The following is a 19,828-nucleotide window of genomic DNA, read 5'->3' as shown; positions in this document are numbered from 1 at the left end:
TTTATTTTTGTGTGTGTGTGTGTAATGCGAAAAGGGTCAGAGGAGTCTTTCCTGCAAAATGCCAGAAGGTGTTTTGAGTGTAAACTCAACAGGAGGCGTCCTGTCCCAGTCTCCATGTAAATAGCTGCTGATGTTTTGATGGGGCTACGTCTTAGCCATCTGTCATAATTGCAACAACAAAGGAAAATTGATTGTCGGGACCAGTTTTCAGGCTTGAAAACGCCCTCATGCCTCAGAGCCCGAACAGTTGCGTCAGCACTTTTTCTTTTCTTTATTTTTGTTATCGAACGGTCTCTGAATCTAGAAAAGGAAATCGACAATCCAACATTCAGAGCCGGGACACACACATTGTTTAGTCAGAGGAGGCAGAATTTAATTTCTGCCATGCTATTTTTCTTCCATCCCCTCTGGTGACAGTCAATGCTGGACTCATTGTTTTCTGTTTTTCTTGAATGTGTCATTTCAGAAATGCATTTTGAAAGTTCTTAGCATTTGGCACAAACATTCACTTTGGCTGAAGGATGAATTAATTGCATTAAAATTTCACGAAAATGTCTAATAGGATAAAAAAAATATAATGATGCTTTTAAATCCGAAAGGTCAAAGCTTCACTTTCATAATTTTCTGGAAGTTTCTCACTAAAACTATTTTTACAGCGAAATAGTGACCATCATTCACATTTGGTAGGATGCCCAACTGGTGACACCCTCTGTGAATAAAGGACCAACTTTGATGAGAATTTGACACTTTTTTTTCTTGCCTGAACTTCCTTAATTAAACCATTGCCTACTTTCAATGTTATACCTTTGAGTTTTTGCATCCATCCATTCATTTATCCATCTCTTATACTGTGATGGGTTAGAGGCGGGTTACATCCCTGGACAGATTGCCAGTCTATTGTTCAGCCAACGCAAAAGAAATGGAAGAGAATATTTCCAGTTAACCTCACATTTATCAGTATGGTCAGCTCCATAGATTTATAGAGATTTCTGGAGTCAGTAGGGGCATGGATCAGAGAAAAGAGTAACTTGAGCAGAGAAATAGCTGTGTGAGTACTGTTTTAAGATGGACTTTAAGTGAACCTCTCCTTGACAATATTAAAATCTGATTCTGTACAGGTTAAGACATCTTCACTTTAATAACTGAGATAAAACTCCAAATGTACAGTCACTTGAAAACAAAAGCACACCCACTTTCTATTGTAAGGGTTTCTGTATCAGGACATGTTAAAAATAACCTGGTCCTTAGCAGGTTCTAAATTTCGGTAAATACAACCTCAAGTGAACTAAAAAACATGTCATTTTACACCATGTCATTATTTAATTAACAAACATTAATTAAGCCGAAATGCAGAAGCAGTGTGTGGGAAAATGAAGTACACTCTTACTGCTTCCATAGGAATGGGGAAGTAGGTGTTAATCAAATGCTCTTGATTAAATTATCATCAGCAAGTGTGACCACCTGTCTGAAAGCAGAATGTTTGCCAGTTTGCTGGTCCGGAGTATTCAGGTCTTTTACACAGTGCCAACAACAAAACACATCAACAGTGATGAAATTAAATTGGAGAGGTTTAGTCTTAATGGATAGCACCATATCTGGCAAAAACCAAACACAGCATATCAGGACAAAGAGGTGGTCGAGGGGTGATGATTTAGACTGGTTTGGAATTGGACCTGGACATCACTGTCTCGACCATGAACTACTCTGTATACCAGAGTCAGATGTGAGGCAACATGTCTATCAGCTGAAGATTGTGCAAAACCGGGTCCGGCAACAGGTCAATGATCCCAAGCACAGCAACAAAACTACAAAGAAAAGACTTGAGCGAGCTGTGTATAGACAAAAATCTGCAATCACCAAATGAACTGAAGCAGCATGGTGAAGAGTGGGCCAACATTCCCCCACCTCATGTGAGAGATTGTGAGAGACTGATAAAGTCACACAAAAATTTGCTTACTTCAAGTTCTTGACGATTGGTTCTACAAGCGGATGTGGAATGACTCTAGGGTTCAAACTCCAGACTGTAATAACCACACCACCACTTCCTGTTTCTTAACCGAATAAAGCAAGTAGGACAGGCATGGGGTCACATAGAAGGGTTCTGCATATTTGTTTTTCTCATTACATTTACACACTAACATAGCAGGCGTACACCTGAGCAAGACCAAGCAAAATCCATCTGAGGAGTTGACAAAAGTTAGAGTTGGGCCTTAAGTCTAATTTCCATTTTTTTACAAAATAACTTTTAACCATTTCGTATCTGAAATCTTGTATAGTGTCTGAAAGTGTGACGCTATCACTGGTTTTACTGTTAATGGCTCTTCCTTTGACACAGAGAGAATGATAAATGTCACATGAACCACAAAATAATTGATCTTTTAGTTTGAAGCATACTTAAAGACGTGTCTTCAGTGACAAAGCACATCTGTAAGCTTTTTGTTCCAGCTGTAAATATATTAGGAAACATCTCATTCTGAGCACAGAGTTCATGTATAAGTGGTAGGTTGTATCATATCTGGTATTAAGTCGATTTCAAGCTGACCTTTCTATCCGCTGTGCCTCAGTATTGTAATGGAGATGTGACATTTATTCCACCAGTAGAAGCTGCCTCTTTCTTCGCCCCTGCAGAGGAGACAGAGGAGACATTTTTCTCACACAGTTACATACATAATTTATCAAAATAGTTGTCATATTATTGACCACTTGTTGGTTTCATTGCCAGGAGCAACAATTTTTCATTTCCCTCATTAGATAACACCTTAGGCACTGCAGACACTTGCTTCATAAAAACAGTGCAACTTGAAAATGTCACATCATTTGTTAACCACAATCTGTGCTGCAGGCACAGCAATAAATACCCCCACAGCACTGCAGCAGGGCTTTGTTGTGTATACCAAGAAGTGTTAGAGCACTTCAAACAAAAAAGTCATTCAGGCAGACACTCTTTCAAACGCCATCTTTCCAGAGTGCTGTATGTTTCACTCAGAAGTGATCATGCATATTTATAAGCGAATTCTGGATTCATCACGGAAAGCATTGGTGCAATTTAAGCATAGCAGTTGTGCATAGATGTGGTAAATTTCATTAAGAGACAACTGTGAGCATAACATTAAAATTCATCCAGTGGTGTCTGTCAATGAAAATATAATAAACACAGAAACATAACACAAAATGCAGTAACAAACAAGAAAAGTACGAAGTCCATTAATAAATCTTACATGAATGCACAAACACTAACCTTTGCCATCCACTTACTGGAAACACTCGTATTCATTTTCATGGGTTGAGGTAGAGACATTAAACTTATATTGCAGTATGGTTATGATTATATGGAACATTAACAGACCTGAAAAAAATCTTCACTAGATCTCCTTTTCCATCCATCTAATAGAGTTTAAAACTGTACCTATACAAATGTACTGAGTTATTACAGCACTTGTTTTGTTTTGTTTTGTTTTTCGTAAATGACAAAAATACTATAATTTTTGGTAAAAACAGAGAAAACTCTTTTTCAGGAGCTATATCAGCCTCGGGAAGTGGGTGAACTGGTTCCCTGCTGTAAAAATTTTTACAAGACCTACTGGTTTGATGGAAACTAAAGCCGAGTGACACACTTTTAGAGACCAGACAGTGAACCTACTGGTATCTATTACTGTCACTAGGAAAAAAAACATATTCTTCAAGGTTGTTTGGCGTCGATAGGTGCAATTTTTCACAAACAGGTATTAGGTGCTGCACTGACAACTTCCTTGCTTTGGTTGCTAGTGGTTCTTATGGAAGGCGCCAACGTCTTTGCAAACTCTCACTACTTAATCTCCAAGCAGTAGTGAAAATATAAGAAAAATACATTGGATTTAGTTCTAAGGCACAATGTTTACTTTGAAGAATGAGTTGCAAGCCAGAAACATTGATCTTTTGCCTTCAAATTTTCACAACTGTTCAGCGTTTCATTAGCAAGTGTTTGCATACAAGTTGCCATCTTCCATGCAAACTATGGGCAACTGCAGCAATCTGCTAGTGAACAAAAGAATTATATGCAAGTTTTTGGTGCAGCAACCTCTTTCAGTGACAGCTGCAAACCATTCGTCAACTTGGATGGGCAAAATATTTTTGTAGAAAAAGAGGCTGCCAGGAGATGGCCAACCTCTAGATCCTTGTGAATGTCATTCTACTGAATTAAATCAGACTCTACAGAACTCAGCTGCCAGACTTTCAGCTAGAACGAGGAGACAAGATCACATTTCTCTTACCTTTTTACACAATGTTTAGAATTGAATTTAAGATTTTACTGATTTCTGTTAAAGTCTTTCATAGCTTTGCTCGAAGCTACATTTCTGACCTCTTAGTAATTACCATATGCACCAGAGGTCTTTTGCCTGTTCCAGGGGCCCAACTGAAAACTCAAAGGGACAAAGCATTTGCAGGCTCTGAAACAACCTGTCTGGCAAAATCAAGTCAGTCACTTCCTTGAAATCATCTTTTAAAAAATACTTTGATGAGAAAGCTTTTCCCTCCCCTTAAATTTACTTTAAAGTGTCTTTTTTTTCCTCCATTTGTTACTTCTGTTTTATTCTGTTGCTCCCGTGAAGCACGTTGTAATGTGGAGCTTGAACAATGTTATATAAATAAAGTCATAATTATGGTTATTATTAATGCAGTAACAATAGTAAGTGATCCTGAAAAGTTTAGCAAACTTTTTGAAAAAACCACCTCAGTCTTTAACCTGTAATCACACGCTCATTATGTTGCTGTAATTGCAACCCACGCTTTGAGCGGTTGGCTCAGAGGGGGACTTAACCATACGATTAGTCACAGTCTGCATGCAAGCAGCTCTTCATCAGTCAGCTGGACAGTCACAAAATTAGTCACTTATTCTGCAAATATTTAATTCCAGGAGACTTTTGGAAATTTAGTCACAATAAAAAAAATTCTAAAATAAACTCAAGTTACCACCTTATTGTTGTATACCTCTGCAAACCGGCTCAGCTAAATATTTTGTGAGGGTGACTTTTTGACCAATTTTATATAAATTCCTGACATGTCACATTCATGAGGATGTGAACACATAGGATTCCTTCAGCCACACACTGGGGGTGAAAAGGGAGAGACAGAGAAGTGAAGGGAACTGATTTAACAATTACTCCATGAAGGCTCTGTAATTGTCGAGGTTGCCAGTTTAAGAGCTACGGACAGATGGACAACCCTAGAACATAATGGCTTCGGTCATGACTCTCACCAGTGCAGTCATAAAAATAAATAAATGTGTCACATCACTTTTAAATGACTATTTATTTCAATTTCAACTTTAGTAAACAAACTGTTGTGTAATCCATCCATCACTCTCACACGTCACATCAGAATCTCAGGAGATGGACGTGTTTTGAAAAGATCCTTAATTTTTATCTCATGAGGCTGCGTAATAAATTGAACAGTCTGCTCATAGACGGGATTAGATTGGGTGATACTGCACTGTAGCACCTACCACACTGAGAACTGTGTGTTCTTATATTAAGTTTTTGTTTGTTGTTGTGGCTTTTTTTTTTTTGTTTGGTTTTTTTGTGTGTGACCTTTTTTTTGGGGGGGTCTTGACCCAGTGCTGGAAAAACAGCTGTGCAGAATCACACCAACAGAGGAGGGAGTATTGCTTTGGCAGACTGGCATCATATCAGCATACTGATGACGCTGCCTGACAAAGAACGCTCTCTTGTCTATTCATTTATTCATCGTCCCTCTTTATCTCTTGTCTCATTCTCTCTTTCTGCCTCATGTTCTCCCTCCAAATAAAATATTAGATTCAATAAGTGACTACCAAGCAGAGGTACCAGTATTGGGCTCTGCTTCGCTCATTCTTTACTCTCTGAGGCAGCTGTGCAGTTGCTATCTACCCCAAGTGAAAGCGTAAATCAAACCAAAATAACTGAGATGTCAAACGGCAGCTGTAATTTACTCAGAGTGCCATCAATTGAGACATTTTTCCCATTTTTATATTCGGATATTGAAAATCCTTTGGTACCAGATGTCATTTATATTGGGTCTAATTTAGTTTTTTCTTCTTGCTAGTCAAATACAGGTGTAACTCCATTAACAGCTGTATCCCATTAATGCTAATTGTTAACTGAGGCGATACTGCTATGACAAGTTCATTTGCATTTCATGTATAATGAGAAGTGCCAATTTAAGGCTTATGCCCTATTTTAACAGTGAGTTTGTTCTTCAGCACTACCTTAAAAACTGTCTTATTGTCACTTTGGATGAAAATGGGAAATACAGTTCAGCATACCAAAGCATCGGTGTGGCAACTTTTCCACCCTGTACGATGAAAACTGAGCAAAGAAAGTGCACATTTGTGCCTTCAGCAAATGTAAGAAGAGCTGAATGAAACAAATTACATGGATGTAAATTAATATTATTTTTATGAAATAAAACAATATTAGGCTTTTCATAGGTCTGGAGCTAGATAAATGCTACAAATGGGTCATTTTAGTCCATTTCTAGTTGGTTGCTAGGCAATGTTAAGCCGTCATAAAATATCACACATTATTTAAGTATTTCTGGATATAATTTAGATGTTATTTTCATGCTATAAAAATCATATGTTCTTACGAGAAGTTGTAGGTGCATCAACAGTATGAATGGGTCATTTAAGCTTGTTGGTAGGTGGTTGCTAGGCAATGTAATGATGTGAAAACCTTCAGGGTCCCAAGATGTACCTGTGTGCCAACTCTGGTTGCACAACTGCTGATCATTTAGGAACAAATGAACAGAGCTTTTGTGTATTATACTGGAATTTGTGTTGTTTGTATATTCAGGAAGACTTAAAACTTTATTAAATACGTTGTTGGCTTACTAACGCTAATGTGTTTTCCCAGGTTTGTTTGCTGTTGATTTGTTTTGGTTTTTTTGGTCTCTTGAGGGTTTGCAAAAGAAGAGGGCAGTAAAAATGACGGGTGCAGCCTCTGCAGCCACGTGTTCAACACGTGGCTGCAGGTGATGACACATAATGTTTCACTGTTCTTGTGAAGATGATAATTTCCAAATTTGATGCAGGTCAGTGAAGCAGCAAATTCTCTTTGAGTGTTCCAAATTAGTCCTTTTATCTCCTCCTAGTGAAGTATTTTCAGGTTTTCTTTCGAAATGGGAATATTTTCCTCAGATCTGAATACGAGCCACCTGTCCAGGTGGTATCCTGCCTCTCACTGAATGAGATCTGAAATGGGCCCAAAACCCCCGTGACTCCGAATTGGATTAGTGATTAAGGAAATGGATGGATAGACAGATGGATGGACTTGTGCCGGAGTTGGCTATGAGTATTTTGTACACAAACAGACCAGCCAGCACTTTACAAGACAGGGACAAAGATGCATCTCCGAGGAAGAGCTTACATGTCTAGTGGGAAGGAAAAACGCACCTGCTCTTAAAAGTAATGAAGGAAGTAGATATAAGCAGGTTTTTGGATATGTGCAAACATCACAATAAATACCGACCTTTTCAAGAATGTGGTAGAAGGAATGAAAGGGGGAAGCTGTGTTTGCACAGTCAAATAAATTTGCCACCAGTGGAAAATTGTATTTGGATAGTAAACACAGCTGCATCTGAATGTGAATATTCATGGTATAGTTTACCTCATTTGTCTTGTAAACAGCTCAGTAAAATATTTTGTACAGGGAAACGCCACTTCTTCAGGTGAAAGCCCTTCGATCTGCTCCTTTAAAATTCTGGCTGAAAGGAAAAGAGAGAGAGAGAATCAAATACTAACCGGATGAAAAATGTTGTTAATTGTGATTAATTTCATCCTAAAATGCTACTTTTGGCATCATACCAGCACAACAGAATGAATCATGTTCACATAGTTAGTTACTTATTGACTCTCTCTGTCTCTCCTGTGTTTTAAAACCACTTTTCTTTTCCTTCTTACCTTTAATATTGTCATCTTTCCCCTCTTTGTCAGTTTAAGTGTTGTGGAGGTGAAGAATTTAAAGACTGGAAAGTCAACATGTACCACAACTGTAGTGCGCCCGGTCCGTTAGCCTGCGGTGTCCCATATACCTGCTGTGTTACTACTAAGGTAGGTGTCATTATTGATGGTCTTACCACTACATCTGCTGGTACAATTTATGCTTTTCTTGTTGCAATAATACCTCTTGTATTACCAGTTTCTATGCATGATGCTAACTGCTTCTGCCTCTTCTGATAATACTGCTACAGCACAATTTATGTTCAGCTACTACATTTAAAACATTTTTATTATTATTATAATTACAAGTACATAATTACAAGTACATATTTTACATGGTATATAACATTTAAATGATGTTTTTTTAGAAACTACTTGTGGGTAGACGTTTACATCCATCATGGGCATGAATGTCATAGGTTTCTTTGAACAGCTTTTGTTTTTAATGACCGTTTGGGAGAAAAAAAAGAACAAGAATTGGGTGCACAAGTTTGAATTTGAACTTATATTGCACTGACTACAACCAGTAGTTTTTCTTTATCAGCATTAAAAAGATTTGTTTGACAGCACTCATCAGATTGACCAATATTCAGAACAAGGGGAAATCCAAGGAATTCAGCAAAAATCTAAAGTGGAGACTAGTAGATTTGGACAAGTTGGAAAGGTCGCTTGGAGCCATTTCTAAACAACTGCAGATCATCAGTTCAGACAGGTCTATGCAAGCACAATTTATCTGGAAGAATGCCAAAACTGTCATCATCACATAAGAAGAAATTGGTTGTAGGATGTTCAGAACAAACCGAGGCTCAAATCTGCCGTGAACTGGAAGCCATATGCCTTTTGGAGAAAGGTTTTATGGTCAAAGACTGAGCTTTTTGACTATAGTGACAGCTTGAGGTTTTCAAACTTTCAACTGTCAAGCACGATGGTGTCATTCTCTGGGGCTGCTTTGCTGCCTGTGGTACATTACTTTACACAGAGTAGATGGAATAATGATCGAGGAGTACCTCCAAATTCTTCAACTTCATCTCAAATCAACGGCTAGACACTTAAAACTAAGACACAGATGGGTGTTCCAGCAGGACAATAACCCCAAACACTCATCAAGACTGATTTGTGGTTTGAAATGTTGACCAGTTTAATATATGTGTGGATTTGAGAAAATCCTAAAATACATTAAAACTTGTAAACCAAATGTTAAAAGACCAAAATTACACTGGCATTTATCATCTTAAACTGTATCTCATGCCGACCTATTTTTAATGGGGTCCAGTTATAAAAACATATGAAGGTAGAATACATTAAGTCCCCTGTAAAAGACGATTGCACATATTTAACACACCCGTCTCTTCACTGGAGTTGATGAACACTTCATGCTAAGAGGTTTTTAGAAAAAAATTGTGTAGGTGTTTTGTGGCTGCAGTGGGAATGAACAAAGTCTGATTAGTTAAAGCTAAAGATTCCAGGTTTGCTGGGGGGTGATATTCACGTGAAAATACGTGAATAAATGGCTTAATGGCTAAAGTGTGACGTGAATTTATCTTGATACATCCTCATTTGTCTCATGAGAGGGTTTTTGATCTGCAGTTGTGCTGAGGAGAACTCCCAAAATCCCACGCAGCTTCACTTCTGAGAGACAAATTACACACTGTGAGATGCTGGCATTTTATTTGCTCAGGAAGGCACCTTCTCACTGGGGGCATGCAGTCTCACAATCACAGTGAGAGCTGAAGATCAGAATTAGATACCAACTAATCTGTAATTGTATCATGTTTGTTCCTGAATTTGTTTTTTTTTAGTTTTGGATTTGTGTGTGTGTGTCATTAAAGCTCTCAGACACACAGGCCTAAAGATCTGTCGGCGACACCTTCCTCAACCCTCAGCCCCAAGCAACTGCTAAACAACTGAAATTCTGATTTTCATCTGCAAAGTGGTTGGCATTAAGGAATGCACATTTTTCTCTAGTGCTCGGTGGCTGCCAGTGTCTGTGTGTCTGGGTCTTAAAGTAATAGCTCTTGCATGCAGAGTGACATTTAAAATGCACCTCTTCACCCTATATTGTGATTAAGCCTTAGCCATGGCATGTGCAGGCAATTTTCTCCACCTCTAAGTAGCAAAGGCTCCCTGTAATCTGTACACCTACACTGTCCAGTAATTATAAGGACAAAGAGAACAAAGAGAAAGTCTTGAGCTAAACACACAACAGTTTGACGAACTGTCTGAACTTATGAAACTGATCTCATCCGACATTCTCTAAAATTTAATTTAAAGGTTTCTGTGTTGGCTCAAACTTTCTTTCTTTCTTTCTTTCTTTCTTTCTTTCTTTCTTTGACTAGCAGCACTTTTTAATTCCACTTAATTTTAATTTTAATACAACAAGATGCAGGCTGCAGATGACTCTGTTCTGAAGATAAAACCATTAGATTAGATAAAAGCTTTTATTCTCCTGGCTGTCCCCACACTGTACAGCTTTCTGTTAATTTTTATTTGAAACATTTTACTTCTCTTTCAGAATAATGAAGTGCCCAACACTATGTGTGGGTACAAGGCCCTAGATGACAAGGTAAGACCTCAAAGTCATAAAACAAAGATGAGCTCTTGCCACTTTATTATGTGCTGAAATATCCATTGTGACTGTTGTATGCTTTATATCCACCGAAGGTTCATTTAAACTGGGAATTGCAGACAGAAAACTGGCAGTTGCTGTTCTTTTTATCTCATTGACAGCTGAATGTTTCTTAGCAATAACTCTGGATGTGCTGTGTCGCTCTCACACAACTGAGGACAAGTGTCAGATAATTAAGTAATGGACTGGTCTTATTATAAGCAAGGAACATAAAGTTAAACAGTTGGAAGAAAGGAAAGGGAGCTGCCTTTGACTTTTTGTAGTTTTGAAATTGGACTAACCACCAGTGTTCTGTGTCCCACAGCATCAACCACTGCCTGACATCTATACCAGAGGCTGCACCGGTGCATTCATTTACTGGCTGCTGGACAATTATAAGATTATGATCATACTTCTGTTTTTGATCCTAGTGCCTCAGGTACGTACACACACACACACACACACACTATCAACACCAATAAACAGACAAGTTTCTCTCATGAGCAGTTTTATGATGAATACTGAGAAGTGGATTTGTACCGTGAGATAGTACAGATGCTTTACCTTTCTACTCATTTTTTACAGGTTAGCTTTTCCCATTATCTGTGGCCTTTTCTTCTCCTAATATGTTTGTATAGGAGTGTTCATACAGAAATGTGCTTGACTCTGTTATATAATATAAATATTTACACTCATTTTTAATGTGTTTTTATCCCAACTATGACTCACTTTGTAACTGTGTGTTTTAAAAAGTTCGAAACAAATACAGTTATTATTGTGGTGAAGGGAAAGCTGTCGATGGTGGGTACAAACAACAGCAATTAACTTCTTCAAAAGGGTGTCTGAATAAAAGTGCGGCGCTCTGGAGGGGAGGGGCACAGAGTAGAGGCATACATCTTTCAATTGTTGCCCATGGGACAGAAATGGATTTAAAAAGATCTGATTTAAAAAGATCTGATTTAAAAAGATGCGCTGAAAAAGCCTTTTAGAAGCACAATTTAACACAAAACATTAGCTGCAAAAAACAGGCTGGTTTAGTATAATTTACCTGAGACAAGGATGACTAAGTTATATTTTAATGTGTAGTACTATATATGAGGAGTTATCTATGTCACTTTGTAGCTAGATGAGTTTTATTTTCATTGTTGGTATTTATTCCCACCATGGATGTTTATGGAACAATTACCATTTAATTTTACTTTACCTTTTAACAATTAAATTTTTAAACTCAATACAAAAGTATAGACAGATGTACAGATGGGCAAATAGATAAAATAATGTAATAAAAGTCTAAACAGAAAGCCTGTTTAAACAAAACAAATAAATGTAGACTAAAAAGACTGTCTCCCCGGCCTTTATTCATGTACGAGGAACAACTAAAAAATTCTGAGCTTGTAAATGGAGATAGTCAGCAGCAGTGTCTTTTGTAACAAGATGAGATAAATAATCTGGAGCATGGCCACTTAGCACTTTGTGTGTAAATACAAGAATTTTAAACAAATGCTAAAATCTCTTGGGAGCTAATTTATTGAATATAAGATGGGAGTGTTGTGAGCTTGATTTCTAGAACGTGTTGTTAAATATCAACACGTTAATAGTCTGGATGCAGTATTTTGTACAGCTTGGAGAGATTATCTGTCAAAACCAGTAAACGGGGCATTACAATAATCTAAGCACAAATGCGGGAATTGTTTTGTTTTTTTGTGTGGTTTTTTTTGGTTCAGCTGCGCAGACCAGAGAAGAATCTAATATTGTACCGAGATTTCAAACACTGAACTTTACATTTGAAACAAAAGAAGCAAGAGCCGGACTGATTTTAGGATATAGTTCAGGTGCTATAATTATTGTTTCAGTAAAGTTGGCATTTAATACAAGGCAATTGCTAGAGAGCTAAAACAGTGGGTCCAGCTGGTGAAGCTTAAAAGACGTATATAGCTGAATGTCATCACCATAGAAATGATAAGAAATGTCATTAAAATACTAAATGATGCCGGCTGAAGCATGTAGAAAGAAAATAATACTGGACACAGGACTGAACCTTGTGGAACCCCACAGGTTAGGGAGATAATGTTAGAGGTGGCCAAACAGAGGTCCTATGAGATTTCATGCAAGGTTGTACAGTTTTTCAGTTGACCTTTTTGTGATAGGTGTGGCTGCAGTGATGTGTCATTTGTACTTCAGATTTTGAGAAGGCAAACTTGTATTTGCTTCTGTATTTACCAAAACAGCTTGCAGAGACTTATAGAGTGTACCTTTTAGAGCTCAGTGGAATAAATCCTCCAAAACCCAGATTAGCAAATGGAATAAAATGGAAATTGCTTCACCCCTTAGGCACATCTGACAGCTCCACAGCCTTAGGAGAGATAAAAATCAGCTGTGCAGTTACTTGCTGGTCCAATTTATTTAGATTTGCTTGGACCAAACAGGCCATAATAAAAACACAAAAATTAACTTTTATTTTAAAATATTCTTTCTGAACTTAAAATGGACCAAAGATTTTCTTTTTAAATCAGACTTTTATTCTTTTCCGGCATTAAAAGAACAAAATCTACAAATGCACACTATTCATTCACTCTGCACACCTTATACTCCTTCATCCTTCCCTTTTCTTGAACCAGATTCATTTGGTAGTGTGGATGTAACAGCACAGGTGCTGTTTTTCATTACTTTGCCATTTCTACCCTCATAAATCACATTTTCAATCATACATTTAATAATCCACACACTCTGGCAGCTATGAATATATGAATGTAGGCTGTGCTGGACTTTAATAAGCATGTTGAACTTGAGCTGTGCAGAAGGTGTCAGTCGTCCGGTTCATTACACAGGTGCTTCTCTTTTGCTCTTTGTCACACATCCCGATTTCTCAGGTGATGCTCAACATTTAATCTGGTGTCCCACTCTGTCGGATATTTGAGGTTACTTACGAATGTTTAGTTCCAAGTGGAAAATTTCATCTAACTCAACAGAAATCTCTATATAGCAGGACAAGTCATTTTTATCTCAGCTTCCAGTTTAGATTCCAATTGTGTGTATTTCTGGACGTGTGATTAGTGTAGGTCTAATTAATAAAAAACAATAAAATAAATATTAAGCAACTTTTTTCAAGACATATTAAAATGGAAAAAATACACAAAGTGTATTTTTTGGCTGTGAACAATCCAAAAATGTGTATGTGATTAAAAGTACCTTTGTTCCTCTCATTTCTATGATTCACTGAGATTATTTTGACAAATTTCACAATCATGAAAAAGCAAATGGAACGAATACAAGCTCTAAATATAAATAAATAGATTAAAGTATTGCTGATATGTGTGCTTTTGTTATCTGAGATGTGAGCTTAATTTCTGGGATGCGTTTGCAGAGTAAGTAGAAAATATTTTTTTGGTAAAGGCTGTGCAGATACTTGTCAGGTTTTCCTCAAAACTGCATTAGGCACAAACTTAAACGAGTCAAAAAGAAAAGTCAGAAATGAAAATTAGAAAGCCCTTCCTCTTCTTCTTGCGTAATCTTTTTCTAAGTCATTACCATAAGACAAGCACAGACATTATACATAAAAGCCTTTTAGAGGGTTTACCTCTTACATGGACTTTCTTGGCATTCACAGACCTGTATTTAATAATTAGCTGATTTCTTTCAGGCCTGAAAAACAAAGCTGGGAGGAGGTACAGGTGTCTAGTTTGCTAGTTCTCGTTTGGGAAACAGAGAAGCAGAGAGATTTCGCACTCAATTTCGTTGTGTGGACAGATGTGGCAGTAGTAGTCGCGTGCCTGTATCTCTGCAAAGACAAACTCAGAAGCATACAAAGCAGCTGCTACCAGCAGACCACCAGCTGATCAGGCTGTGCAGTCCTCATGCAGACTGATGTTGCTTCAGGTGATCTTTCAAAGGATGTCCAGTTGATCTAAACACACATTTCCTTTGTTCCTTCCGCCTCACATCTCTTCTTTTAATCTCTTTCTCATATCTTACATTAGGGAGGCTTAGATACATGGTAAAGACACAAATGAGACTAATGAAAAGCAGCCACAGTCACCTTTCTTCCACCATGCTTATTAAGATTCTCTCTCTCTCTCTCTCTCTCTCTCTCTCTCTCTCATTCCCTCTGTCTAGTTCTTCGGTATGCTAGTCACCCGGATATATATCACTCGTGTTGAAGACATAAGTAATGAGTACGCTGAACCCACCAAAGATGCACTACGTCAGAAAGGTCACTTGGACAAATGGTTCAAATGTATGCCAGAATGGGACTGACAGAAAACTGCAAGTAGCAAAGAGATCTGATGTTCAACTGTGCTTTTTTTTTTTTTTTTTTTTAGTGTCGCTTGTTTTACTTACTTTTAACAACTTTGTTGAAATACAGTGTACTAATGGATGAGTGGAAAATACTCGTTTAGATATGAGCTTTTAACTGCAATGTGGCTAGCACGGTCTCAGGGATAAAGACAAAATACAAAACAACCACTTTTGTTTCTTTCTTTTATATGAAATGAGTCTTTTCCAGTGCAACACACAATCACAGTTCGTGGCGTTGCCTAATTTTGATACTTTTCTACCCCTGTTTCTTCTGTTGATTAAACCATTGCTTGACCTTTCTAAATAATCAATGCTGAATCGGCATTGAAGTGCTGGTATGCATAAAAATGGTCTAAAATGACTTTTTTTTTTTTTGCTTATTTGTTTGTTGCTTAAAAACAGCTGGTCAGTTTGCCTTATTTGTATCTCCTGATGTGTCCAGGACAAGTGTTACCTATGATGCTCAGATGTATTACAGATATTTTATTAAAGAAAAAAAACCTTTATTATGAAATACAATTTTGTCAGTGGGAACACAAAAAAAATATGAATCTTAGTAAAGTGGCAATGCTATAACCGACTATCTCAGGGTGCCTATAAGCAGCAACCTTGTCTTTTAGAAATTGCCACTGCATGCCAGTTTGAATACTGCTGTTAGTAGACTTGCATGTAGTATGTATCCTACTCCTTATTTGTGTAGTGGCTGACAATCAGCACAGTACAACTGTCTTCAATCAAACAATTGTGCAGTGGAAATGACGATTTGTGATTGACATGTTAGTCATGATTGCATGTTTTCAAGCTGTCTTTTCACAGAATAGTGAAGTTATAAAAGCAGCACTTTAGATCTGCTGTGGCCAAAGCTGTGGACGTGGCACAAATTTTGTTTCCTGTAATTTGGCTCTTGACTTTTTTTATTTAGCTTATTTTTTACATGTTTCTGTGATCTAATGAAGACAAATTTGGGGCGTTTTATAATTTTCAAAGACTTTTATTGGCAAATAAATCAGATTTATGTAAACAGTGCCTGTTTGCAGTGTTGACCCTTCTTCGTAACAGCTCCCTCGGGCATGCTGAATATCAGTTTCTGAGTTCATGAGTATGCTTCTGATCACTCTGCGAAACAGTATACGATCACTGTGAACTGCCAAAATTGAAGCAGTAAATTGTATGAAGTAAGATATTTGTGCCACTGCCAACAACAACAATCACATGATGCCTAACAACAAGTTCAAAGGGAACAATACAGAGATATTTCCCACTGACTATTGTTGTGTGGAAAGATGTAACAGGAGTAGTAGTGTGGCCTTGTTATTTAGACAGAGCATCATTACAGCAGAGCTATAAGTGCAACTCACTCAATAATGAGTGTGGGTGTAGAAGTATACAACGTGAGGTATAGCAACGTTTATTTACCACTATTTACCAGCAGTGAACCTCAAACTTCACAACCTATGGAAAGCTGACTGGTAACCACACACACCCACTTTGTAACTACTGTCTGGTGGTGTGTATGTACTCTGTCGTATGGGGGTTTTATTATGTGTTACAGTTATTTTATACTCTTTACTGTGAGGATGCGTTTAGAGAGAATCAGTTTCGATATAAAGCGACAACAGCTTCTAGCATTAAGGAAATTATTTTTTTATGATTTGATGCATTTAAAAATGAAAACTATTTTTAGTTACATGGATTTAATTACATTAATGTCACTCAATGTGCTTCGTTTGTCTGCCTCATTAAACTAACGGTGCTAAGGGAACTATTTTGGCTAATTAGTTTGTTTTGGAAATTTGATTGAAACTGTAATTTAAGTTACAAATAAAAATATATTGACCCAGTTCACCGTCAATGTGATATAACAATATATATGGGTAGTTCTGTTATTTTCATATTCATTATTTGTCACTGGTTGTATAAATATGTACAAAGGTGGTCTCAGCTCCAAAGTTTATACAATGTTGGAAAGACTGCACAACATAATTTGAAAGTATGTTTTTGAAATGCTTTGTTGGGTTTAGGTTGGAAAATAAAATGATTAAAATATTTTAAGAGTCCTGTTGTTTTTCTTTTAGTGGACTGTATTTAAGGAACAAACCACAAAAGCAACTCAATCACCAAACATCTCCCCAAGTCTACACCCTCTCCGAAAAATTGTCACCTCTGGCTCAAACTAATCGAAATCATTAAACATTAAAACAGCTTTAAAATTATGGTACTCAATAGGTCGTCCTGTGAAGGTATTTCGGGTGAGGCTGTATAAATGATTGTTGATATCATACTGTGTATTTTCTAGGCCAGGCTTCATCCTGAGTTTACAGCTGTGTGTAAATTTTTCATGTTGAAGTATGTGAGCATCTACAGACAAAAATGGAACAGATGAAAAATGTAAAAGTTCCTGAATTATTTCCATAAAAGTCTCCAAACAAAGCCAGTTCTTGTAATAATTCAAGCTGTCACATTCAGCTCCACTGTTACAAACCATCACTAATGCTTACATGTAAGATGCCCAAGAATGGTCCAAATAACAGGACATTCATACCAAAACATACAAGACAACATAAGAATATTTTATTAGATGCGCTTTGGAGAAAGAAACCTACTCGTTGAATTGTTTGTTTGGTTTAAACATAATATCAAAATAAGTAAACACATTTATGAAAGACTCAGGCTGAGTGACAAAAATCTTTGTTGTGTTAAAAACAATATGTTGCAATAGTAACATTTCACAGTATATTTAGGTTAAAACAGTGACCAAAATTTGTGGCACTGAAAACCTCTAAAATTGAAAGATTAATTTAGAGTCAGTTTATTTCTAATTTTACTTTTTACATTACCAAACAGTGCTATACTAGAAGCTTCTCAAACACAAGCACCATGTGTACATGACGTCTCTTCTGTTTTACACATTAGAGGAGTTTATGTGAAAAGAGTGGGAATGTCCACAGAGGCTTGGTGTTTATCTGTTGTACGATCTTTCTTCCTCCTGCTCCTGCTGCTCCACAGACCTCCTGCTGAATCGAACAGATTAATATTTTACTTCGACCGCCACTCAGGACCAGAAAGTTATTTTGCTTTATCACAGAAAGAAGACACTTTGGGGAATGATCTGAAAGCAATGGCCATGTTCCACTCACCAAAACGATATAAATAATCATAGCAATACACTCAGACTCTGGCTCAATTTTAAAGCAAGTACTGTAAGCTGTCCATGACACAAAATTAAAAGATGATCACAGCTATTCATCTCCTTGAGAGCAGTCATGTGGTTACCCCCAGACCACTATGAAATTGAGCTGTTATAGAAATACAACCTTAGGCAGAAATTTAGGGACAAAGGGTACTAGATCCTCTTTTTCAGGGAAAAATAAAATTAACCTTTTCAAGACAACATTGTAAATATACCTATAATATCTCATAATATAATATACACTCACACTAATTCATCTTGTGGTAATTATATTTGTAAAACAATACATTTTCAATTAATTCATTTTGTTAGCTGCACCATAACACAGTTTATGATCTTGTATTTCAGTGCAGCAGTCGTATTATGTTGTCTTTTAGTGCATGACTGTGGAGAAATGGCCAAAAAAAAAAGAAAATCGCCCATAAATTTCTTTAATCTTTTTCTAAACTTTTACTTGAACTTCAAAGAAAAAAAACTGAAGTGAAGGAAAGATATTAAGAAGAATTCATAATGATTACTGGTGCGCTCAGAGAGTCTGACTGCACTTAACACTGGCCTCCTTAATATTGTTCCTGAATTGGGTCTCAAACGGCAATGTCCCGAAAATGTGGTAAGCTCATCTTAATTGCTTCAGTTCAGTAAAAGAGAACAACTGGTGAGCAATATTACTTCAGCTGCAAGATTAAATTCCAGAGGGAATAAATAGCCTATAAAAGGAAATGAAATGCTTGTCACATTGAAATTAGTTGCGTATCCTTGGCCACTCATGTTTTCTCTTCATAGACAGATGAGCAAGTGTAACTAATGCCTTTATTAAGGCTTTCTGTGACAGAAGAAAAATCAATTATGATCATCCTAAGGCAGCAGCACCTAAATTGAGGATATAATTAATGCAAACTGAATTATGGTAAACCTTAAATTAACTCTGATCAGTTTTATGTAGCTCACAATCCTTCTTTAGATTAGCTACGCAAGAAGCAGTTTTTATAACAGTAGCAAAATGTTCAAAGTTCACCTGTGGGTTTAACAGCCTGCCGCTGAAGGTTCAAAATATATCAGCAGGATATGGCAGAAAATATCTCTTATTAGACTGACTGTTTTCACGAACAAGTGTTACTTTGAACTCTGGGACAGCGTTATCGGCTTTCCTTTTATAAAGGATGGTCCGGTGTATAATAAAGGAAGCACTGAAGCACCTTTCCTAGGGATTTAAAGAATTCAAACAGCTCTTGTTATGACTGCCACACAGATACTCCACAGAATCCCTTCACTCTGTTAGGAACCTTGCTAAAACCATAGGACTACAGCCTGTGTTTATCGAGACAGGGGGCCTGTCCACAATTACAACCATTGTTGTATTTGCTTAAGATAGAATTTCACAATTTCCCAAGCACCCACTGCCTGAGAGTGGTTACTTGATATAGTGAGATAGTTGAGATACATATTTCTTCCAGCCGAGTAGTTTGTCCTTGACAATTAGTCATGAACCATCTTGCCTCATCTGCAGGCAAATTTAGGAGGGCAAACCTCTCTGTGTGGGAGTCGTCTTGTGAGCTTATGGTTTTACATCATGAGAGAAAAAGTATGTGTATCTCCCTCTCAGTCTGGCTTTCTGTCTCCCCCTTGACTTTCACTTCTCCTCTTCAGCTGTTTACACCAAAACAAGCAGACAGCTGTACAGACAGCAGAGTGATTGGTCTGTCAGGCACACGGCATGTCTTATATGACCATAAGTGAAAGGGTTACAGAAGCAAACAGTATATGCTTTAAATCAGACTCTTCA

The 19,828-nt window shown here is 37.3% G+C and overlaps 1 protein-coding gene across 1 annotated transcript in view; it reads left to right on the top strand.

The window, feature by feature from the left end:
* The window catches only part of tspan15 (tetraspanin 15), a 39,256-nt gene extending 22,357 nt beyond the window's left edge, over nt 1-16,899 (top strand). The window contains exons 5-8 of the mRNA XM_087837082.1: nt 7,949-8,065; nt 10,467-10,517; nt 10,885-10,998; nt 14,673-16,899. Coding sequence (XP_087693208.1) covers nt 7,949-8,065; nt 10,467-10,517; nt 10,885-10,998; nt 14,673-14,813 — 423 coding nt within the window. The 3' untranslated portion in view covers nt 14,814-16,899. The remainder of the gene's footprint in view (nt 1-7,948; nt 8,066-10,466; nt 10,518-10,884; nt 10,999-14,672) is intronic.
* Nucleotides 16,900-19,828: the final 2,929 nt, after the last annotated feature.

This window comes from Neolamprologus brichardi, chromosome 1 (assembly GCF_056152115.1).
Source record: "Neolamprologus brichardi isolate AB-2024 chromosome 1, ASM5615211v1, whole genome shotgun sequence".
NCBI classification, from domain to species: Eukaryota; Metazoa; Chordata; class Actinopteri; order Cichliformes; family Cichlidae; genus Neolamprologus; species Neolamprologus brichardi.
This window is presented reverse-complemented; position numbering and strand designations above follow the sequence as displayed.